Source organism: Anabrus simplex, chromosome 14 (genome assembly GCF_040414725.1).
Source record: "Anabrus simplex isolate iqAnaSimp1 chromosome 14, ASM4041472v1, whole genome shotgun sequence".
NCBI classification, from domain to species: Eukaryota; Metazoa; Arthropoda; class Insecta; order Orthoptera; family Tettigoniidae; genus Anabrus; species Anabrus simplex.
The window spans coordinates 23,809,636-23,835,504 of record NC_090278.1 but is presented as its reverse complement, the minus strand read 5'-3'; the positions used below and the strand labels follow the sequence as shown (position 1 = coordinate 23,835,504).

Sequence of the window (25,869 nt, the reverse complement as noted above, 5' to 3'; positions counted from 1 at the left end):
TGGGGTATTTGATAATTTTTCATTTGTGTGTTACGCATTTCAACGATGAATTAATATAAGCAAAACAAATAATACTCTGAATCGGAGTAAATATGATGAATTGAAAAATAGTTTTAATTCTAAATAATAACGCAATCTACACTGAAATGTATAATTTTATGCTAAGTTTAACATAATATAATATTTAAACAGTTGTAGATTGGCAAAAACTATTTCTTTTTTAAAGAAAAATGTTATTGAAAATGATTCCCCACTATGCAGGAATTCCTTGCTTATGACCTTCCTACTTAACGGGTTAACATATGACTTCGACGGAGGGAAAAGCATGGAACTGCAAGAAAAAGCACATGGCCTACACCCCCAAAAAAACTATGCACAGAGACTACGTTAACAGCGCGCGAACCACACAATAAGAAACTCAAACTTTAGTCCCGATTAATGGATTTTCTAGCGCACACTAACCTCTCTTGCTTGTAGGACAATTACCGTCCTGAATTCCCAGGATGCTGTAGTGAGCGGGAAACACGATACACGAAGGCGACGGACAATAAACTCGCAAAATAAAGCATCAAATAAATACGCTTGAAAATGAAGTTGCATAAAATTACACAAGCACACAATAATTTATCCTAGGGAAAGATTATTGACCTTACTGGAGGTTATATTGGTCAAAAATTAGAAGTAAAAATTATCGGAAAATGAGTTTAAAAAAAACGTAAAGTTTCCAGATAAACTGGAAGGATTAGCAGATATGCAAGCAGGAAACTGAACCCACAGAAGGTCACTATGCAGACCATTCAGTCAACAAGCTGGACACAACAAATTAATAAATGTAGTATTATAATTATTTGAATTTTACAGCCCGCCCGATGGTCATGATCGTTAAGGCGTTGCAAGTCTAAACGGTCTGACACTGTGTTAGCCGGTCGAAAAAATGTTCACTATCGGAATGTTGGCCGGCAGGATACGAGAGGTGGTGGTATACAATTTCTGATCACTAGATTGCGTGCCAAAAGCAGTGCTCATATGGAATGAGGGCACATGATGCTGTTGATGGTGATTCGTCTGTTGGATGGCGACGTTAAGCCTTGAGCAGATGCCTTGGTGCTATTCGACAGGAGTAGGCTATGTGCCAGCACCGGATTTCACCCTCTCCCTTCTTACTATCATATGCCACGACATTCATTTCATCTCATTAACTCCTCTGATGAGGTGGACATCAGGAAGAGCATCCGGTCATAAAAACCCGCCATGACAGATCACTTCACATCATATCCAACTCCGCAGAGAAACGGGATATGGGCTGCTCAAACATGATTATTTGAATTTTAGTACCTTCCACTCAGTGCAGCTTATAAATCTCATATTTATTCCGTATTGGCTCAGCACAACTAAGGTTAAGTTATGAGTAGGTTCCCACCTTCCAATACTTATCAATTTATATATTATAGGTTTATTAATTACATAACATAAACCATATAATCTCTAGTACATGTTTCGTTCCGATTATGGAACATCTTCAGCTAAAATTTGACAAAATGGCAAGACAATTAAAATACATTGATGTTATGATGATACAAAAGCTAAAAGATATGATAAAATGGCACGAAGATTAAAACATATAATTATGATGATGAAATAAAGTTCATTCATGTTGGTTAAAAATTCAACAAGTCAGTGTTCAAATGACGAATTAAAAACGGCGATAAAGTTCTTCTTCATGTTGGAGACGTGTACATTTTGTTAATCTTGAAGATAAATTGGAGAAATACAAGATTTTCTTAATGTATATTTATCGGGGGAACTCTTGATAAAATAACCGTAGTTGAAGTTGAGTTGTGGTTAGACGACATAAGGGAGGACGTTAAATACGACACGACTGTCTATAAGACTCATTTCAATAATCTAACTATTTTATCAAGAGTTCCCCCGATGAATATACATTAAGAACATCTTGTATTTCTCCAATTTATCTTCAAGATTAACAAAATGTACACGTCTCCAACATGAAGAAGAACTTTATCGCCGTTTTTAATTCGTCATTTGAACACTGACTTGTTGAATTTTTAACCAACATGAATGAACTTTATTTCATCATCATAATTATATGTTTTAATCTTCGTGCCATTTTATCATATCTTTTAGCTTTTGTATCATCATAACATTAATGTATTTTAATTGTCTTGCCATTTTGTCAAATTTTAGCTGAAGATGTTCCATAATCGGAACGAAACATGTACTAGAGATTATATGGTTTATGTTATGTAATTAATAAACCTATTATATATAAATTGATAAGTATTGGAAGGTGGGAACCTACTCATAACTTAACCTTAGTTCCACTCAGTGCTCATGATATATGACGAACAATGTCAACTTTTATGACCAACCATTCAAATTTTATAATAAGGACCACTTCTGATATCCCTATCAGTTTACTATTTGGCTCTCAAATAAAGGCACCCTATCCATTTCCTACAGAGTTGAAAAGCTTTCTTCAGCTTACCCCAGATATTTCAGGGGTTGAGCCACAGTTTTGGCTGGCAGTTTAAGACCAGATGTCCTTCCTGACGCCATGTCATATTTCAGATGAAAATCTTAACCCCAGATCGATTGGAATTAGAACCTCAGCCTTCTGGATGGAAGTGGTGGTGATTACAGTGAAAACTTCTTAATCAAAATTGTTGGGACGCTAAAATCAGGCTTTGAATTACGTGATTTTGAATTAACCACCGCCAACTTCAGAAATGTCAACCGTTGCTGCATCACAAGATCCTTTAATGCATGCAATCACCTTCATTCACAATTAAACCTTTTAAATGCTGTGGAAAAAAATTATATTTCCAAAATGTATCCAACAAAGTGCATTTATTTAAATAATGCTCTTGGACAACGCCATACAGTGTCAAACGTAACCTCACACCCGCAGAAAACTAAACAAGATTCAAAGACAAAGAGTAATCTACTATATACGCACGACACAATACAAGTACAGTATAAAGCACATGCAAAGGGGAGCCAACAAGACTGTCCAGTTGGAAATACATGACACCAACAAAACAAATTTTTAAAATCCAGGCATACTGTATATTTAACACAAATATCAAGAATAAAAAATTAACATTGTATGGTACCTGAAAAGTTCACAAATGATTAATAGTCCAGTAGGGGTTTATTTTGTCACACGTTAAGCTTAATACCTTTAAAGAAAAAATGTATGACAGGTTGCTTCATCTTTTTTTTTTTAAATTTTTTTAAACACTAGCTACGAGCTGCTCCATGTGGGCCGTAGCCTTAACTGCAGCTTCGTCAGCATCACTTGCACTTATCACAGAATCCAACATGACTAGAGCGGCAAGTACATCATTTTTCGACGTAACAGTTGCTGCCGGCGCCATATCTTGTCGTGTTCAACACCAGCTGTAGTTGCAGGTTGCAGCTACCTCTGGCGTCACATGATCACAGCAGATCATCATGACGGTATCCTGCTCTTCTGAAGTAGTATGCGATGTATATGGCGAAAGTTATACCAACATTGGACTTTTGCCGTAACTCCTCCCATTCATCTTCATTGTCGCCTTCTTCCTCTCCTTCTTCTACTTCATTTAATGAACCAAAACCACACTTGACAAAGCAGTTCTTGATTGTCGATGAATGAAGAGCATCTCAGGCAACTGTCACTTGTCCTTTGTCGACCTCCCTTATAATTTTCATCTTCTTGCACAGTGTCGTGGAAGAATACCGAAGCTTAGTCACCTTGCAACGCAAAATAGGAACACACATGCCTTAAACTAAAATACCGTAACAATAAAACTAAGACACAGTATAAATAAAATATAATAACTTTGAAGTTTATAACTGCTCACTAAAACTTAAAGTATAATGAGTAACTACAAGAATACAAAAGAACTACAGTACGATTTCACTAGAACGTGGCAACTCTTGCGCATGCTGTAGGCACACCAAAGTCAAAGTTCGGAAAGATACCACTACACGTTCCAGAAGATGCGTTCTATCATGAAGCGGAGAATTTTTAATTGAAAGAATTTCGAATTAAAAGTCTGAATTTCGATTATTGGTCCGACGCTGTTCTTCGAATTACGAATTATCTGTATTTCGAATTAAGCAATTTAAATAACATGCAAAACTGTACTTTGTGTTTCAAGGAACGAGAGATTCTTTGAATTAGGCAGCATTTTGAATTAACCGATTTTGAATTATCAAGGTTCTACTGTATTGTTTTTAGAGGAAGTACAACTAGGCAACCATCCTCTATTAACACTAATCAGATTGAAAAAATGGAAGGGGTCTGACAATTTGAAAAAAAAGGACTAGGGCCACAAAGTGTGAGAGAGTGAGACTTCCTAGGCCTCGTGACCTAATACCGTTATGGTTTAAAATTAACAAGATTTGACCAAGGAAGGTTGGATAGGATAGATAAAAATGAGGAGCCTTGAACGAGTAAATGGAAGCAATGCCAGAACTCAGCTAAGGGCCCCGTGGTCACCAACCCATGCTGCCAAGTTGACAGCCCCTGCATCTCCCCCTTTTAGTCACCTCTTATGATAGGCAGCGGATCGCGTTGGTGTTATTCACTGCCCCCATCCACAGAGAGGTTCTGGGTGGGAAACCAGCAGTTAAGTCACTGAGGTAATCATGAACCCCACTCTGTTCACCAATTCCCTGCAGGGTGACTTTTGGGGAATAAAGTGTTCTCTCACATACGACTGATCATTTCTAATTATTATGCATATAGAATTCTTCCCATTTACTTCTACAGTCCAGCAGATGTTTTTCAGGCCGTTAACATCAGCTGCTCTTCCACTACAATTTTTCTCAAACCCGAAATGACAAAAAAATTAGTTAAGAGAGAATAAATGACTGAGCACAAAAATTATGTAAATTTTCCTACAAAATAGTTCTGACAAGGCCACAAAGACAAAAACACCGTTATGCTCCGAACGTGTTCTCTTCATACTTCCATAAATTATACTTACAGAGGATCGCAGCGAGTGAGAGGATGCTCAACTTCAGAAGTGTCTCCTGCTTCTCATGAGACATACGCAGTCCCTGAGATTTCACCACCAAACCCATGGCTGTCTGCCGTTGTCTATCTGTAACACAAATCCACATTCTTTATTTTATGGCATAACTTTATTCAGGATGATAAAAAGAGAGAATAGATTGATTGCAGTAATATTGAAGGAAAAGGCAGTCTCAAATGATCGGGGAAAAGTATTCTTAATAACTTTCTTCTTTTCAATGAGACAGGAAGACATTCAAGGATTAAACAGAAATCACTCTTGTCCCATACACAGCTAAGATATTTGAGTGAATCATAGACAAAGGAATTAGAGAAAAGAATGAAAACAGATCTAGTGGATTTAGAAAGGGGTACATAGACTTTTGACCCTTTTACAATAACTTAAAGATGTCCATGTCCCCAAAGCTAAGTGCATGAAAATGCCAAAGATTAAGACCTGATAATTGAAGGACTCAGAGAATGAAGAGAAATACCAAGCACGGATAACAACAAAATTTCCTAAAACTGAGATTAGAGGGGTAGAAGAAGAATGGACCTTGTTCAAAGAAACACTTGCAAAGGAAGCTGAGGAAATCTGTGGGGAAAACAGATTCAAAATTGATAGAGAAGGAAAGGCCTTGGTAGAATGACTGGGTGAAGACAGCAATAAAAGAAAGAAAAGTGTTGAAGAGAAAATTAGAACATTAAAACAAAAGAGGCGATAGAAGAAATGAGGTAGAAATTGAAGAGCGAGCACAGGAATATCGGACTTTACTACCAGGATAGAGGAAGACTGTCAAGGAAATAGGAAGTTACTATATAAAGTATTAAAAAGTAAAAGAAGTGAATATGGAAACATCCTTGCGCTGGAAAAAAAATTGTGTTAGTTTGATAAAAAACAGAACAAGGGATCAGAGATAAAAGAAATGAAATGAAGAGGTTCTTCAGCATGCTGTTAACCCTTTGTGTCCTGCCAGTACTTTAAGGTACCGGCTCATATTTACTCCTATATAAAACTATAGTGGGCAAGGTCAGTTGTGTTGTGTTTTGTGGGTACTCTCCAGTACCTACAGAAGACATTAGAGTGTCTTTGGTGGGGTGATTCATAATAATGACACCAGAGAGAAGCACTAAATTAGCTTGGGGTACTCAAACTTTCGTCTGGTATCCAAGCACTGACATTTCGTTTCCCTCTAGTTGACGGAAGCCAGAAATATGTAATTATTTTTCATATTATTGTGTGGGACATTGTAAAGTATGCAATTAAACAGCGTGCTGTAAAGCCACTTAAACTAGCTTTTATTCTTTGAAATGTAGTAGGTACTTCTAAGTACCGACAGAACTATAATCGTTCCATGTTTCTTGTTCTCTTTGGTAACCATGTTTTTTTTATGTTGATTAGATGTGATTGTTGCAAGCTATGTTTTTTGTGTTGTGTTAAACATACATGAACTGCATAACAGAACATAATGAGTAAAGGTAAGATCAGCGATTACTGCCTGGTATAACATATAATGGAGCATTATTTGGTGTGAGCGATTGCAATAGTGATGATAAGACTGTGTATAAAACATGTGGTCTAGATGGAAGAAGAAATCAGGACAGTGAGCTCTTAGAGTTTAGTGGTCTTAATTTTATGATGAGTTACCACAGATTACCATCTTACAGAAAATCTTGGTCATCTGCTAGAGACCTAGTTATGGATTTAGTTGCGGATACAATGACGAGGGCAAGATTTCTAGCTGATGATGACGCCATTAAGCGTCGAAACCGGTACTAGTAATAATAATTAATATGTTGTGAACACTTTGTACAACACATTTTGTATTAAATAGGTTGAACCTTCTTGAATTCTAATTGTGAATCTCAGTTCAATACGGGAAAATGAAGTTCTTAACTTATAATAATTAACCCTTTTGTCTGATTTACTCACAAAGAATTTTAACAAGATCTAAAACACCAATAAAAAGGATAACAAAATCAATTTTAAAAATTAAATCGAACTACGAGGTTACTATCGGTGGTTCTTCAGAAAATCAAATACCAACACAACATTACAATTACTTTTAAGAAGGTGAGCATAACTCTGATAATGAAATTTACAGGGAAAATTTAACGGGGAATATGACATAATTACAATTATCTTACAAGGCAAATCCAAAGAGTTTTTACAAGACAAGAAAACAACCAAAATTTAAATTTAGTGCAGAGGCCTTTGGAGGCACAGTCCTCTCCTAATACACATCAGTGAGGGACACATAGCTCAACAGGTGTACACTAAACTGATGCAGAATAACTGGAGGCAACCCAAATGGAAAAATTAAAATTCACATTTACACAAAAGGTTAATAAAAGGAATTGCCTCCAAAACAAAGGATATGCCTAGCTGACGAACTAAGGCATTACAAAATCAAACGGTGAAAAACCAGAGTCTAAGGTAAACTCCGCACAAATAAATTTAAATTTTAATTTAACACTTGAGAAAAGAAAACATGATGGCTGGAGCCGGTGAGCGGACCACCTAACAAGGTGTGTCCGATCGTTAAGACGTACGAAAAGCAAAGACGCTGAACAGAGCCTTGCTCCTGCTAAAGAGAAACAGAGCCAAAAGGCCGGAAATTGAGAAATACTCAAACAGCCAATCGGCCCGAAGTTTCACCAATACAATTCAGTGTTATTTTCGCCAATAGCATTACAGCACCATATATGGTAATGTGGGAAATTATTCTAGAGGTTTCGATTGCGAAACTCAGCGATTTTCTGATCAAAGCCTCCACGTGGCAACTACAGGATGATACAAAAAATGGGTTACAACAAACATATTACTGGAGATCTCCAATATCAATGTCTTTTCTTTTAAAACCCAATGATTAAGTAAATAATTGTCTCTTCTGTGAGTCCTGAAAATTTTTTAAAATCACACAATTTCACCAGAAATAAAACAGACAAAATTTCACATCATTTTTACAACAAAAAAATTAAATAAAATTCTTCAAAAATGTCAGTTCCTCAGTTTCTTTTGACAAGTCAAGAATTAAATGATTCCACCGACTATCAACTCACTACCACTGACAGGATCCATTGACTGGCAAGAGATGGAGAAGATCAAAGAAATAGTCAGAGAGGCTTGGCAGGCGGAACAAATTAGAGATCTTTTCTGGGAACAATAGCTTATAATGAACTGAAGGAGATAAAAGAGTATGTAAAAGGGGAACTGAGAATAATAACAGAATACTGGTGCTCTTTTTTTTTTTTTTTTGCTAGTGGCTTTATGTTGCACCGACACAGATAGGTCTTATGGCAACGATGGGATAGGAAAGGGCTAGGAGTTGGAAGGAAGCGGCCGTGGCCTTAAGGTACAGCCCCAGCATTTGCCTGGTGTGAAAATGGGAAACCACAGAAAACCACCTTTAGGGCTGCCGACACTGGGATTCAAACCCACTATCTCCCAGATGCAAGCTCACAGCTGCGCGCCCCTAACTGCACGGCCAACTCGCCCGGTACTGGTGAATTAGACATACTGAAAGGCAAAGGATTGGGTTTGGAGAGAGAGTTAAGACGTGTACAGTGGCCACAAAATATGGTCAACCAGAAAAGGCAGGTGCAAAAATATTTTCATCTACGGTGTACCTGAGGGTGATAATGAAAATTTTAACGATATAGCAAATACGGTGTTGGATGTTAAAATAACCATACGAAGGTAAACTGCAGCGAATGAACATATATGCTACTATCAAAGGGTGTGCACAGAGTGGGGAGAGTGAAGAGGAGGAGGCCAAAAGTCAAGTTATTTTTTTTTTTTTTTTTGCTAGTTGCTTTACGGCGCACCGACACAGATAGGTCTTATGGTGACGATGGGACAGGAAAGGGCTAGGAGTGGGAAGGAAGCAGCCGTGGCCTTAATTAAGGTACAGTGTGAAAATGGGAAACCACGGAAAACCATTTTCAGGGCTGCCGACAGTGGGGTTCGAACCTACTATCTCCCGAATACTGGATACTGGCTGCACTTAGGTCAAGTTATTATCGGCATTGATGTCAAATGAAGTTTTAAGGTACACTAGGAATTTATGAGGAGAAAAAACACAAGTGAAAATTGACAAATACAAATACACCATCACAGAGCAGGAATTCTGCGTTTACATCTAGGAAGAGCAAGGAATTCATGTCTCAAGGCATGCATACGAGGGAAGTGCCTGATTGTGATGGAAGCAAGCTTGGACATCAAGGAAATGGATGAGCAGCAGAAACAACAAAGTGCAGTGCATACAACAGATGGACCGTGCAATGCTGCTATGAGTAAGAACAGTGCTTGTGCAGCAACTTGTGAAACTACAGATGGTAGAGAGGTTCAATGCACTTTAAGGAAGTGGACAGAGGCCAAAACCTTCAGAAGTCCCTGACATTGGAGTAGCTGACTGCCGGTTCGAGTCACGTCCAGAGGCCAGCAGCAGAGGGGCAGACGACGGGAGCAGAGAAACAGTGGCCAGAGGTAATAAAAGTTAAGGACTTCTGGTCCAAGAAGGGTAATTCACATGAGGACACTAATAACAAAGAAATTATTAGTTCACCAGAAGGTAGTATCTTAGAAGTAGAGAAAGCGAGGGTAACAAGAAGTACAGCTACCAACCTGCAGAGGGTAAAAAATACAGTAACTAGAATGAAGTCTAGGATGTGTGAATATAGGGGAATTTTTGAATAAGACTGGAAAGAAAAACTCCACACCAATCATGGTAATTTAATATAGCACAACACTTGGATATGAATTTAATGAACCCAAAATGTATATATATTTTAAAAAATAAATGTTTTGTATGTATGTCTAGAATGGATTCAAAAACTACTGGACCGATTTTACTGAAAATGTCACAATTTGTTCTTATTACCCCTTGGAGGGTTGAGGAAGTGGTTTGAACAAAATCTGATGGGTAGTTCGGCATAGGGGGTGAGAAGGGTGGTTAAAAGAAAATAGGGGAAGGTAAGTAAATCGAATGACAAGTCTGATCAGCGGGTTGCCTAACCAACAGTGCGTAAAGTTTATGATGTGCTTCTTAAAACTTATTTTCTTCTACAAACGGTATATAAAAATGAAAAGTCCAAGTTCAGTCCCCACGGAATATAGGGTAAGGAGTGAAGAAAGAAAATGTTGAAACTGACAAAGAATACGGGTCAATGTGTGTGTGCGTTTCAGCATAGCTCTCAACCAAACTAGATACACACATAACTTAATATCTGGAACAATTACTGTAGGGGCAAGAAACCCCTACCACCCCTAAAGGAAGGGGTGAAATGTAAAAATCTGAAAAATGGCCGATATTAGTGGAGAGTTCATAGTCTTTGGGGTAGCCGAGATAAACCTTGACACTCTGGATGCCGTTTGAGACAAAGCCCATTTCCAATCTGGAATTTAAACCATCACGGGTTAATTTCTCTGGCATGGGGGCTGGGTGTACGTGTCGTCTTCATCATAATTTCAGCCGCATCATGACGCACACGTCGCTTACAGGCATCAAATCGAAAGACCTGCAGCCATAAGCCATTTCATCAATCATTATCATCTTCTTCCACTGCTTTTCCCACACTCTGACAGGGTCTCAGGAGTCAACTGTGTCATACAAAGGGGTGAAAGGAATGTCCAAAATGACCGAGATCATGGATGTACGTGTACATATTCCAGCATAGTTCTCAACAAAACATTATAATCATATGACTTACTGTTCGGGAAAGAAAACTGCAGGGTAAGACACCCCTATGGGCGGGGGTTGAAACATTGAAATAATAGAAAATGACCAATATTAAAAGTGAATACGATGTATGTTAATAAATAGTTTTTCTTTTTGTACTTAATTAAATGGTTTAGAAAAATCTATCTCGGTTGAATTCACCTGCTAGTGAAGTTATAAAATACAATCAATCATTATGTCCGGCTGCATGACTAAATGGTTAGCGCGCTGGCCTTTGGTGACAGGGGTCCCAGGTTCGATTCCCAGCAGGGTCGGGAATTTAAACCATCACGGGTTAATTTCTCTGGCATGGGGGCTGGGTGTACGTGTCGTCTTCATCATAATTTCAGCCGCATCATGACGCACACGTCGCTTACAGGCATCAAATCGAAAGACCTGCAGCTAGTGAGCCGAACATGTCCTCGGACACTCCCGGCACTAAAAAAAAGCCATAAGCCATTTCATCAATCATTATCATCTTCTTCCACTGCTTTTCCCACACTCTGACAGGGTCTCAGGAGTCAACTGTGTCATACAAAGGGTCTTGGTTATGTTTTATGGCTAAATGCACTTCCCAACACCAATGCTATGTGGATGGATGCATTCAGTTTTGCTTGTTTGTGTGTGGAGTGGTATGTGTATAGGGACCAACACAAACCCCCAGTCCGCAAGTTGGAGGAGTTAGCCAGGACTGGTTAAAATGCCCCACTTGGCTTGGCAGCAATATTGATGATGATGCTTGTTGTTTAAAGGGGCCTAATATCTAGGTGATTGGCCCCTCATCATTGTCATCAATTCCTTCCAGTGAGCCAGGTAGGATGCTTAAGAACGATGTGCCTCCATTTATTATGGTCCTGGTATGCTTCTTTTCTCTCTGGGGCATCAGATGATTCTCCTCTCTTCTCTAGGTCTTCTCTTATCTGATCTAACCACCTTTTCCGAGGCCATTCAATTGGTCTTCATCCCGGAACGATCTTTTCAAAATACTCCCTTGGTGTTCGAGTCTCCTGCATCCGCTTAACGTGTTCTAGCTATTTCAGCCTTTCTTCCATGGTCAGGTTGACCTGCAGGTCTCTTCATATCTGATCATTGTCCTTCTTTGTTTTGTGTACAGCTGATCTAAGGAAATTAATTTCAGCAGCTTGCAGTTAACTTACTTCTTTTTTATGTATGACATAACTCTCCAGACTACATGTCATTTTTGGCAGGAAATGTCTTAAACAGTTAGTCCCCTGAGGAACTCCCTTGTACCATACTATATTCCATACTTGATGGAAGAAGTTGGATCCTTTTTGCACCCTCTTCAACACTTCGTTCTTGGCACTTCCATCATTTGATAGTGTACTCCCCAGATATTTCAAGGTATTCACACATTCAATCTTCTCTCCCTCGAGAGTGAGGTTACAAGGTGCATTTGTCCTGCTAACTTTCATCAGCACTGTTTTGCTCTTGCTCACAGTTAATTTTTTTTTAAATTTGATGTTCGAAAGATCCAGTCCCCTCTGAATATCTCTCTCAGTTTCTCCCCACACGGCAACATCTTCCTCATCTATTTCTTTGACTTCCTTTATAATAGTATCCATGAGTGAAATGAAGAGCAATGGGGAAAGAGAACTCCCTTGTTGGACACCTCTTCTTGTTTTAAACCACTGAGATCATATTTCTCTTACTTGCACACTACTTTCACAATCATCATACAACATCCAAACTTTTTTAAATTAGAGCTTCTGGGATGTTATGTTTTTCTAAACATTCCTATATTTTTCCTCTCTCCACCCTGTCATATGATTTTTCCAAATCCAAATCACTATTATCAAGTCCTCCTTTTTTCCCCCAAATTTTTCCATTAGCTGCCCGAGTGAAAAAGTTAGGTCTGTGGTTCCTCTATTTCTTCTAAATCCGCTCCTCTTCAAATTGATCTTCCATTATTTCTGTCAGTTTCTGTTTTATGATTTTCTCCATTATCTTACGGCAATGTAACAAAAGGGTGATTTCTCTATAATTAGTGCACTTCCTTCTACTTTTTTAAACAATAATATTATAATTTCTTTTTTCCAGTCCAACTTGTTCTCTTTCCATATAACTCCCAGTGTTCGATGTAGCCACTGTATACCAGGGATTCCAGCTGCCTTTATCATGTCTGCTGTTAGTTCATCTGCTCCTGCTGACTTTCCACTTTTCTTCAGGTCATTTTCTGTCTCTTTCCAAGTAATTGAAGGTTGTTCCTTCTGTAATTCATTAGTGACTTTGGTAAATTGTTCTTTTTTCACACTCCCCATTCAATAATTATTTAACATAACTCTTCATCTCTTCTCTGATTCCTACTACGTCTCTGATAATGATCCCGTCCTCTGTTTCAATAGCTTTAATTTCTTCCCTATTTGATGTGATGAATATGAATTAAAAATAATCAGCAGATCCAATTCACAATATTTAAAGTTAAAAATAATTCCAAAATTGATCTACTGACTAGAATTCAAAAAGACGACGATGAACAATGATTATGAACTTAAAACAATCCATGGATCTGACCCGCAATGCCCCACCTTCCAAGAAACTAACTTAAAAGAATGGTATATACTGACCAAAGGGGTGCTTCCAAAGCACAATCCTGAATCGATGATGCTTGTTGTCTAAAGGGGTCCAAAATCCAGGTCAACGGCACCTCATAATGGTACTTATTGCTAGTAAAGTAGAACCAGGGCATTTCTCAAGTAGCGGTAACCATCACAAGTAACACAGACTCACGGTGTTCCTCACATTGTGGTACTACTCACAGGTAACACAGACCTATGGCGTGTCTCACATAATGGCGTCACTCATAGGTAACACAAACCCATGGTGTTCCTCATGTAATGGTACTAATCACATGGACCCAAGCTATCCCGTGGTGTTCCTCACATAGTGAGAATGCATAACCATGGCGTCGCTCATATAGTGGTATTAATCACAGGCAACACCCAGAACCAAGGCGTTCCTCGGAATGCAGACCCATGATGTCTGTAACCAGATGCTGAAACACTTGCAGCGGCGATAGCCTCTTTTTGTCTCCTTGGGGTGTTCAACCGAATCTAGACAGAGGATGAGCCTCCGTCATAGTAGCGGATACTATAGCCTACACAGGTACTGTAAACCCATAGTGATCCACCCAAAGACCCATGGTATTCCTCGTATAGTTGTACTTATTGCAAAAAAAGTTGACTCATGGTGTTCCTCACGTGATGGTACTAATCACCGATAATCTCATGGCTCAAAATTCAGCATCCCTTCGTTGCCCCTTATGACAGGCAGGAAATACCAAGGGGTATGCAGGAATTGAAACAGGGACCCTCTGAACTGAAGGGAACACGCTGACCATTTTAGTTTAAGAGCCAGATATAAATTACATTATAGTGAAAAAAATCGTAAAATACATTTCAGAAACTTAATATTTCCTAAATGTTCAGTGTATACAAACACACCTGAACAAAGTCTACCCTCCTACGTCTCGCATCACTCAGCATATGCTGTGCAAGAAACCAATGATGAAAAATGATCTTCAGCTCACAACCTGTGTTTATGTGAACAGTTTGTAGCAGTGTCTGGAGAACTCAGTAAGATGCTAAGAATAACATAGCACTGTCCTCCGTTTCTGCTGCAGCACTCTTTCATGGTTGTATGGTTACTACATTTCTCCTGGTTATGATAATAAGGTACAAAAATCACTAAGATATTACAGTGTATTTGGCAAGTAGAGGGACTCTTCCTGCCTAAAGTTTAAGGCAGTTTAGGGGTTGAGGCTGAATGACGTTCATGACACAAGAAGTTTAACAAATGCCTGTCCTGCCTCGTGTCCAGGGCTTTCCCAAATCCCTTCTAGCAAAACCATGCTGACCACATAACGTAGCTGTATTTAAGCTGTGTTGACGTTAACTGGAAATATGGTTTATTTTTTGTACAATTTGCTTTACATCGCACCGACACAGACAGGTCTTATGGCAATGATGAGATAGGAAAGGTCTAGGAGTGGGAAGGAAGTGGCCATGATGTTAAGCAACAGCCCCAGCATTTGCCTGGTGTGAAAATGGGAAACCACGGAACACCATCTTCAGGGCTGCTGACAATGGGGTTTGAACCCACTATCTCCCGGATGCAAGCTCACAGCTGCATGCCCCTAACCACACAGCCAACTTGCCCGGTGGTTTCTGTTCCCTTCTCCTCATCAGTCACATGACGACCACTAAAAGAGAAGAGTACATCATAACAAGTTTTGTTAGACAGAGTCTTTGCAAAATACATGGATTGTGTTCCTTGATTCTGGGGACAGATTACTGTTATCCCGTGCACTGACTGCTGTTCGGTGCTGGCAGTTGATATTGCTGGATGTGGATCATCCTGGTTATCTTTTGGAGAAATACCAACAGGTGCAGTACTAGGAGGTGCTAAACGTCTGGCAGATAAAGACACTGTTGGGTGCATCATGTAAACATGACGAGCAAGATTAAATGTATTCCCTCCTTTGTACGAAATTTGCTTTGAACAAAAGTTACACTTAGATATCCCATCACCTAAATCGGCGAAGATACCCCAAATTTCACTACTTTTCTGCGATCACGAGTTGCTAGCCATTGTATAACAGTGAAGAGATACACAAACTGCTGTCCGAATACAAGAAAGAGGGATTTTACCTCAAATGGTACCAACGGCCCAACATGACAATTTACTTTTTGAATTTCAAGGATTATTATTCCTGACAAAAATAAAATCACAAAGAAAATTAATGACAGACTCATCAAGTTAGATAAATAGGTAATCATATTCATTCTATTTCGGATTGAATTTTAAGAGGAAAAAATGTTATGATCTGATGAATAACGTTGGTAACCCTGGAGTTTTCTGCCACAGTACAGCTAAAAAAGTTATCACGTGGCAGATAAAGAAACTGTTCAGTGCATCATTCGAATTAAGACGAGCCTAGATTAAATGTATTTCCTTTCTTTATATGAGACAGGTTTCTCTGTTTATGTTTTGCTTGCCCCTATCAACCATCATCTAGATGCTGTAAGCATTTAAGCCATTTGGTCCATAATTGCATAGCTCTGCCATCTGTTCGTAATATTATTAAGTATTATGAAGCTTTATTGAGTGAGCGAGACACTGTGAATGAAGTCGCTGCTGAAAGACATACTCAGCAGCTTCATCAAGCTTCATTACTTCGTGAACAAACTACTTTATTTGAACGATTCACAGTAAAGAGTGCGAATGAGTGAAGTATTTCATAGGAATGAATTGGTTCAACCCATCACTACTTGCAGGTTTCTCTTGGAGTTTCCAAGCTCTAGCAAAAGACTCTCCTATTGCTGAATACACTATATTTCTATTTTCAATAACTCGTACTAAAGTGGGTAAGGAACTGTTCAAGTTACACAAAGATATTAAAATGTGTTTGGCGAGTAGAGGGACTATCATTACTACCATCCATGCTCACCAATATTAGTGCCTAGGCTCTGCGTGGAGTAACTGTTTTTTGTTTACTTCTCTCTGCTTTCTCATGGGAGACGTGGTCTGGGCGGTCGACAAGGCTGCCAACCTCCCTAGGTAGGGTAGGGGTGGATAAGCACAGTGATTTGGGGACAAGCAAGAGAGGTTTGGGGGCATAAGCACCCAGGTTAGAGCCACTGCGAAGCGGCGTTAGGCCTCTAGTTTCCTGTATAAACACGAATGGCCTGGACAAGATCATTGGTCTGGATTGGTTAGGGTAGGTGTGGACAAGACCAGTGATTTGGTGATAAGCAAAAGGGGGTTTGGTGGCATAAGCCTCCAGGTTACAGCCACCACGAAGTGGCGTTAGGCCTCTAGTTTCCTGTATAAACACGAATGGCCTGGACAAGATCATTGGTCTGGATTGGTTAGGCTAGGTGTGGACGAGACCAGTGATTTGGTGATAAGCAAAAGGGGGTTTGGTGGCATAAGCCTCCAGGTTAGAGCCACCACAAAGTGGCGTTAGGCCTCTAGTTTCCTGTGGAAACATCACTGACCTGGATTGGTTAGGGTACGTGTGGACAAAGCCATTGGTCTGGATAGGTTAGGGTAGCCAAATCTCTATTCAAAAGCTCTTACTCCCTGGAACAGAGAGTACACCAATTCCTTATCGCCGCTGCAGCACTGTACCCTCTTCTGCATAAAGGTAAGTTTGATATTAAATCATTCCTATCCTGTATTCAGCATTGTTTTCTTTATATGTCCTGTTTCTTTGTGTTTTTATTCTGCCAGGGTTGGTAATACAATCTAGTTATTATGATTGACATGAATGACGTCACATGCAACTTTACGCTGGCCAATAGGAATGCAATTTTGTACTTTAGCAATGGACAGTGGCGAGTGCTCCTCTTCTTTGGTTTATAAAAGTAAATGTAGTTTTTGGGGCAGGATGGTTCCAGGACATCGCAAAGAACGCATCTCTTCTCTGAAAGGAATTCGAAGTAAGATTTGCTTAAATTCTAACTCCTAATAACGCTACCAAGGTTGGCAAGCACGGACAGTAATTCTACCACTGAAGGGAAATACCGTTGTGTCCAGGGAATATAAACTGATTCTGTTCTTTAAAGTAGGCCTATAATATTTTTTAAGATAAATACATGAATAAAAATGCTACATACTCTACTGGGAAAGTTTAAAATTTCAATATAAATTTTTTAAATGATTTGCTTTACGTTGCACCTACACAGTTAGGTCTTCTGGCGACAGTGGGACATGAAAGGGCTAGGAATGGTAAGAAAATGGGAAACCACAGAAAACCATCTTCAGGACTGCCAACAGTGGGGTTCGAACCCACTATCTCCCGAATACAAAATTACAATAAGTCTATTTGCAAAACACCTAAATGAGGTATAATAAAACTAATTTACTGGACTGGTTCTCAAGTATTAGCCAGAGTCTGATACATACACTATTTCAATTAGCCTAGTCTATAACAGGAACATGATGACTGGTCTGTCACTGTGATAATTTTGCTCTCACGTGCAGTCCAGAAGTATCTACACAATGGCTGGAGTTTATAGGCTGAACTGTAATCTATAACACTGATAAGCATACTTAGCTACACGAGCACTTAACTTACAATAGACAGGGGCTGTAATTTCTTCCTCCTGGTCTGTACTAACTTAGTGTGATCCAGCAGACCCCTGCATTCAGTTGGCATGTTTCTGAACAAACTTTTTGTCCAAATTATCCAGAGTTCCAACAAATCGAGGTCTGAGTAATCACGAGTTGGTAAGAGACAAGTTATTGAAGCTATGATTACAAAGGGTTACGAAACTGTGCCAGATGAGTGCATCAATTATTAATAAATTAATCTCTGTTAGAGCAAATTGCCAACTACATCATATAGGCTACGCGTTCTTATATGAAAAGAAGACTAACATGCAGAAGACTGGTTGGTAGACCAAGAAAAAGATGGATAGACCAACTGAGGGAAGATTCGGAGAGCAGACGACGGAGTTGGGAATTTGTCATGAACAACACAATGTTTTTGGACAGACAGCATTGGAGAATGCTCTTTTACAACCACCCTACCTGGCATGCTGGAAAGGTTGAACGATGATGATGATCATTAAATTACATTTTACCAAGTGAACCAGCTTTGTGGAACAGATCACGCAGTTCTATGCTTGCACGTGGGAGTTGGTAGCCGTGAACTCTATCGTCGGTAACCCTTAACAATGATTTTCCATTGTTTCCCATTTTCACACCAGGAAAAGGATGGCGATGTATTTTTACTAAAGTCGCGGCAGCTAGTTTTGCAGTTCAATCCCTTTTCTATCCTAGTGTCACCAAAATCCACTCTCAGTCAGTCTGATGTTAAACAGATAACAAGCAATTATTTTTTCCCCCCTTAAAGTAATCTTATTGCTTTTGAGTAAACTAATGGTCAAAACTTTGAGAGCCTCCGTGGCTCAGACGGCAGTGCATCAGCCTCTCACCGCTGGATACCGTGGTTCAAATCCCAGTCACTCCATGTGAGATTTGTGCTGGACAAAGCGGAGGTGGGACAGGTTTTTCTCCAGGTAATCCTGTTTTACCCGTCATCTTTCATTCCAGCAACACTCTCCATTATCATTTCATAACATTTATCAGTCATTAATAAATCACTTTGGAAGTGGCGACCCCATCGTACTAATAGCCTACATTGTCAGCATTCTGGCAGAAGTTACCAGTCCAAAAACATAGTTTTGAGATAAATGGGTTTTAAGAAATAATTGATATATGATTCTATATTACTGCAAGGCTATCACACCTTTTGGGCTAGTTCTTTTTTCAATGCCTTCTACTATGTTGCATATTAAGTGATTAAGTCTACTTAGTCACTTTTGCATGGACGTCAATCTTAAAAAATGGACTTCACATTATAGGGTAGGGTACCCGTAACCCCAAAATGGTTCATTATATTAAAATAATGACCACACTATCGTGCAGAACGTGTTTTCTTCACCCCAGTAGTGCATTTAACTCAAATTCGTAAAAAATGGACTTAGTCACTTCTATAATCAATCAGCTTCATTGTCCGTATTGATAGTTTGAGCACATAAGTATAAAGGATGAGAGTTTTCACCTAATCAATACTTTATTATATAAAGTGTCTAAAATCTATCGAACACATTAAAACACAGTACCGGTTTCAACCTGTGAATTAGGTCAGCGTCAGCTGCTTATTCAATAACGAATATACAGTGTAAAACATTACTTAGACTAAACATGAATGCCACATATTCCAATAAAATATAATGCTATAATGTTAAAATATAGGCTATACAAGAGGGTACAGTTCTTGAAGTCTAAGGCATGATTGACCTATCTAAGGCATTTGATAGGGTAGATCATGAAAGACTACTGGCAAAAATGAGTGCTATTGGATGAGAAAAATGCGTGACTGAATGGGTGGCTATATTTCTAGAAAATAGAACTCAGAGAATTAGAGTAGGCGAAGCTTTATCTGACCCTGTAGTAATTAAGAGGGGAATTCCTCAAGGCAGTATTATTGGACCTTTTTGTTTTCTTATTTATATCAATGATATGTGTAAAGAAGTGGAATCAGAGATAAGGCTGTCTGCAGATGATGTTATTCTGTACAGAGTAATAAATAAGTTACAAGGTTGTGAACAGCTGCAGGGTGACCTCGATAGTGTTGTGAGATGGACGGTGGGCAATGGCAATGGTATTAATACTTCATTTGGAATTATCAATACTTCATTTGGAATTATCAACTACATTTTTATTATTATTGTGACATTCAATCTGTTTAAGATCCAAAAGTTTTCTCTAACGCCCTCAACCTCCACAGGACGCCACTTTACAAAATTTACGTTCTTATAAAACTACCAGTATACAATTTGTTACCAATTTTTAAACAAGGACATTCAAGAAAGTGTATAAATTTACAACTATTTGTATCATCATCATCATCATCATCATCATTTCCCTTTATCCAGCTGTAGCCGGGTAGGGGCAAATATGGTTCCTCTCCACTTTCTTCGGTCTTTCCACCACTCCTCCTCCAACACTGTGTCCCAGAACTATTTGTATATTAGACTTTATTAAGGCTTCATTTTAAGAATATCATAACTCTTGTCAACCATTTCGCTCACCATTTGAAGCATATTTCCAACATCATCTTCACATTCATATGTAATTTAATTACAATCAGGTACCTGATTCATTATCTTTCAAATTGAGATTAAGGCTGAAGATGCCTTTAATTAAAGGGCAAAACATGTCCCTATAATTTTATTTAATTCTTTATTAAAATCTCTTTTTATGTATTGAATAGGTGGAATAAATAAACTTTAATATTTATTTGACTTAAGTGGTATGTTCCGAGCTGTCAGTGGAGAGATGGCATGGGAGGACATCAGCAGACGAATAAGTTTGACTGGTGTCTTTAAAAGTAGGAAAGATCACAATATGAAGATAAAGTTGGAATTCAAGAGGACAAACTGGGGCAAATATTCGTTTATAGGAAGGGGAGTTACGGATTGGAATAACTTACCAAGGAAAATGTTCAATAATTTTCCAATTTCTTTGCAATCATTTAAGAAAAGGCTAGGAAAACAACAGATAAGGAATCTGCCACCTGGGCAACTGCCCTAAATGCAGATCAGCAGTGCTTGATTGATTGATTGATTGATAAGGGTTAGATATCCTTGTGTCCCATGAAAGCCAAACTTTCCATTAAAATATTATGCTATAATGTTAAAATCAGGGTACAGTCACTTCTGCCCGAACGCCGACGATATATGGTTCTTTCATTGCATCTCTGACCCAGTCAATGACTGGAAAACAGGTTGTAGGTTTTCATTTTCAATGGTCAAAACTTTATTCAAAGCCAAGAGTTTTACCATATGGTTCTAACTCCCAAGAAATGTTTACCACAATCCTATGCAAAGAATCAATGAGCATTTGGGGACTGTTATTTATAAAGATCCCAATGTTGCATAATGGAAGAAAAAATAACAAGCCAATAGCAGGACTACAACATTTTCTAGGGATTTTCATTGTTACACTGAACGCCTAAGCAAGACCAAAGTGGTTTTGCACAAATAATTGAAAGTTATTATTATTATTATTTGCTGTATCATAACATGGTTCATGAAGGCAAGACAGTACAAAGTGAACACAGCAAGCATCAGTGTGTCATGTGGCCCTCCCTTTTAAAACCCCAACAACATGAAAAAAAAAGGAGATTTTTTTTTGTTACCAGTCACGGTAGCTATCCTAACCAAAAACCACTCTCAGTCAGTCTGATTGGTAAATCTTCAGACTTATTCACGCAAGTTTTATAAGGAGGTGATGTACAATAAAGCATGCAAAATTTACGTGGAATTCCTTTTAGAGAAGAGATGTGTCCATTGCCATGGCCAGGGACCCACCAACCCACCCCAAAAAGTACATTTACTTTTATAACCTAACGAAGAATAGCGCACGCCATTTTCCATTGCTGGAATGGCTACGCGCATTGCTATTGGCTTTGCAGGTTGCTATTGGCTGTCGTAAAATGTGTTATGTCATTGCCATTAGTGAATAGAAGCATGTAGCATTGACAACCTGCGAAGTAAAAAAAGCACTGCAGCTCTAACCCCCTTTGCCAGTCCTCATAACACTGGTTTTGTCCAGACCCTACCCTAACCTATCCAGACCAATGGTCTTGTCCAGCTCCTGCCCTAACCAATCCAGACCATTGGTCTTGTCCATGCCCTACCCTAACCAGTGCAGACCAATGGCATTTCCTCAGGTAACTAGACGGCCTTCGCTCACTGATAGCCCAGTTCCTAAGTAGAGTGGTTGGTAGTGTTGTACTTTGCTCGATCACGTCATCTGCGATAAATACACATAGGACAGTCAAACTGCACGTAGATATTGGCGATGCATGTGGTAACCATGGTACTAATGTTGCGAGAACACCACTGAAGTTATAATAGCCTGATGTATATAACCATCTGTGTTCCTCATACTAATACGCAGATATTCGTTTTTTAATATGATCTTTGCACTGGACTGACATGACAGCTTATTAAATGTTTCTAAGATGAACAGTGGTACAGAACGATTGGTGGCTCTAAAGACACAGGCTATAAAACACAAAAATGTCTCAATTTATAATAAATTATCACATTCATCCTTTATTAATCCTTATATCCTTATTAAAAAATATGCAATTTGGAACACACTGATATCCAGAAAAAAACAACAGAAAAACACGTTTAACACACGTCAAATAACTAAAATGCGACCTAATTATTCTCTAAATGTCCATTAACACCCTCCATACATTAACTGCTACATGACGAACCAAAGTCAGTCGCTGTACCTCAGTAAAGCAGTCATGCAGAAGAAAGTTACCATAAATATTACTTTACTATAGAATGTAGCATATATGCTATTATTTCCTTCCAAAATACGGCGCAAGAGATATGAAAAAAGAACATAATTAGCATGTTTGACTATAAACATAGTCTCATCCACATGTGTGACTTAAACACTGTCAATCATCAGAAGTAGTGTGTATGCAAGACGAATCTGGGGCTCCTCAAAAATAACAGGACGTAATATCTACGACTAACAACAACAGAGTAATTATGCCCCAAAATCTAATTCTACATTTAAGAAACATACATATCATTGTATCCAACATTCTAGGGTTAGGGGCACAACATTATGATAAATTGAAAATGGTATGAAAAGTATTCTGAACGTTAATGAAACATTCAGGATGTCGTACTTAACCAATAAGGCAATCAGCTACTCAGGTGGAAGAATTCATCCACCCTGCCACACAACACTTATTTCACCAACTTGCACGACAGCACAACGGATGCCGGTAAGACGTAAGTTCAGCGTGGCAGGTTACAACGGTGCCAAGACTCCAAAACATATATTGTTATCCTTGTCAATTGGGCCTGTCCACGGTGAGAAACAACACTCCACAGCACATCATTCCCAAATTACACAACTGGCTAATTTTATACAGAAGTGGTTCACAATTCAACGCAGACGAATTGTAGTATATGTAATATCTACGAATCTGGCAATGCTGCCATACGTAATGATATACGTATATAGTTGAAGTGCTTTGTAAACAAAAGACAATCGCCACATAGTCGACCTCAATCGATTGTGTAAAACATCGACATCAAACTCAACAACCACTGCCTATTCGATCTGCATACGATGGCTGTTTATACTGCCTGCTCATTAATAATAATAATAATAATAATAATAATAGGAAAAGCACCCGAAAGGGCATATACAATATGATTACATCAAATATGAAATTATTCTTTGCTAATTTGCGTGATGCTTTTGGTCCTTTTTGAACATAACACAATATGGTATTTTTCGCAGCACTTTCCACAGAGCGAACATATGCAATTCCCGTCTGGTAGGTGGAATTTCTTATTGGTACATAACTTGTGGTGGTAGCCATGAATGGCTAGTCTTGTGATTGTGTGTCTTTGTTCTTCGTTAGCGTTTGTCCATGATCTGTCTTGCATTGCATCGGTACTGTAAAATTCCAAGTCGATGTCCATTCGTTTCCTTTGTCTAGCAGCTAGAAGTGCCTGGTAAGCGTCAGTAGATGGCAGGCTTAGCTTATACCTGATATCCTCTATGAAGAAGGTCTCTCTTGCTAATTCATAGGCAAGTCTCGATGGTGCATACTTCCCTATTCGCAGCCAGTGCTTTATGAATCTTGCTTTCACCTTTTCAATTCTCTCGAGGTTCTTGTACGGTAGATTTTCCCATATTAGTTCTATGCCATATGTTATTATTGGTGTTATTGTGGCGTCGAAAAGAGTCATAGCTGTATTCAGCGATAAGCGATGAAGGTTCTTGAGTCCACATATGTATTTAATTAGCCGTTGTTGTCCTTTCTTCCACATGGTAGCTGAATGATCGACCCGTTGTCTGCAGGGTGATGCCTAGGTATTTAAATTTATTAACCACTTCCATCTCTTCGTTGTTCAATAATAGCGTGTCCTTTGGTGTCCTGCTCATTACAACATTTTAACATGGCACTAAATGAAACACTCCGTTTACAAATACCCACAGCAGGTGGTAGCACCAACCGGCTCCAGACCTGTCGGAATTAAATAGCGGGAAATAGGGTAGTACCGGTACTGTACTTAGTGAAAATGGTGTACTGCTGCGTGCAAATCTGCAAATCAAAGAAAGGGAAACCAGAATGCCGTGAAAATACCTTCAAGTACAGAATTGCGTCGAAAGAGGTTGAGTATTATATCCAGGGAAGGAAACAGCAGGAGAAGTAAATGGATTGCTTCTGACTATTCCGTGGCTTGCTGTCTATATTTCGTAAATGACGATTTCAAAGTGACCAGCAAAACGCGAAAATTAAAAACAGGATCTGTACCCGGCCTTTTCCCTGATTGTCCAGCTTATAAACAACCGCTAATTTCAGCGAACGCGAAAATTAAAAACAGGATCTGTACCCGGCCTTTTTCCTGATTATCCAGCTTATAAACAACCGCTAATTTCAGCGAAGAGGAAAGAGAAGGGATTCAAGCACAGAGACGTCTAACAAGAGCTCTTCAAACGTCATTGCAGAAAATAGTAAGCGTTATATAAGGTTTGAAGTATTACATATTAAGTAATATAATTTCTGGGGACAATTGTACTGTTAATTTGAAGGTACAACACAGAATAATATGCTGTCATAGATTCCATTACGAAACGTTTGTTACTAGTATAAAATCGTGTCAATATACTGTTATTTATTATTATTATTATTATTATTATTATTATTATTATTATTATTATTATTATTATTATTATTATTCATTACGCAAGTAGGACCTCTTTAGTTGTTTCGGTTATACAGTTATATCTAAACTAGTGTCAGGTTCTCTATTCTCTTTCCATTCGACTCTCCGTTTACGGATACAGATGTAGGCTTAAATACTAGTAACAACGACCCGTGTGACGTGAGGACGAGTTCGACTGTGCTAGCGAGAACACGTATGTGCTTCTCGCTCCGCTGTCCCTCTCTTCTCACCGAGACCTTCGAGAGATTACACTACCTGTCCCAGCCGGTTACCGCCTCTCGGTACCTAGAGTTAGATAGGGAATCTGTAGGCCAGGGACCCGCTTAACAACGGATCATCTCGCGTCTACTAACTCGCTTTCGAATGTCCCCACACAGAAACACACGGCGCCAGACTCGTAATCTACAAAAGAGCAATGCACTTAGGAAAGAGCAATTTGTCAGCGAGTCTGGGGCTACTACAGACATAGGCGACGATCATCGAGAACTGCCAGAGAGTGAGGAGATACCGTTCTCACGGCATCCTGCCCACTCCACGGCCGTCAGCCCATCGGCGGAGGGTACAGCGCAGTTCTCACAGCGCACCCTTCCGCCAACCACTCCTAGTAGGTTGGGGCTGACCAGCCCCACATCACCACACAAGGGCACCTTTAAGGACTGTCTCCTTTATTTGCCTTCAGGGAGCCCTACCTAAGCCGCCAGCGGCCATACCATGTTGAGCTCCACGGTGCTATCACCGCAGTTGAGCAACATAGGCCTTGGTCAGTGTTTGGATGGGTGTCCGCAAGCGCGCAACCCATCGCTAACGGCCCCCG

General features: G+C 39.2%; 1 protein-coding gene across 2 annotated transcripts in view; it reads right to left on the bottom strand.

Moving 5' to 3' along the window:
- Stt3A (catalytic subunit 3A of the oligosaccharyltransferase complex) overlaps nucleotides 1-23,306 on the bottom strand; it is a 182,687-nt gene extending 159,381 nt beyond the window's left edge. Inside the window, exons 1-2 of one of the 2 annotated variants that reach the window (XM_067158057.2) lie at nucleotides 22,997-23,306; nucleotides 4,998-5,114 (exon numbers count right to left, since the gene is read on the bottom strand). In XM_067158057.2, coding sequence (XP_067014158.1) covers nucleotides 4,998-5,094 — 97 coding nt within the window. In that variant the 5' untranslated portion in view covers nucleotides 5,095-5,114; nucleotides 22,997-23,306. The remainder of the gene's footprint in view (nucleotides 1-4,997; nucleotides 5,115-22,996) is intronic. The other variant, XM_067158058.2, reaches the window with a different exon arrangement.
- Nucleotides 23,307-25,869: the final 2,563 nt, after the last annotated feature.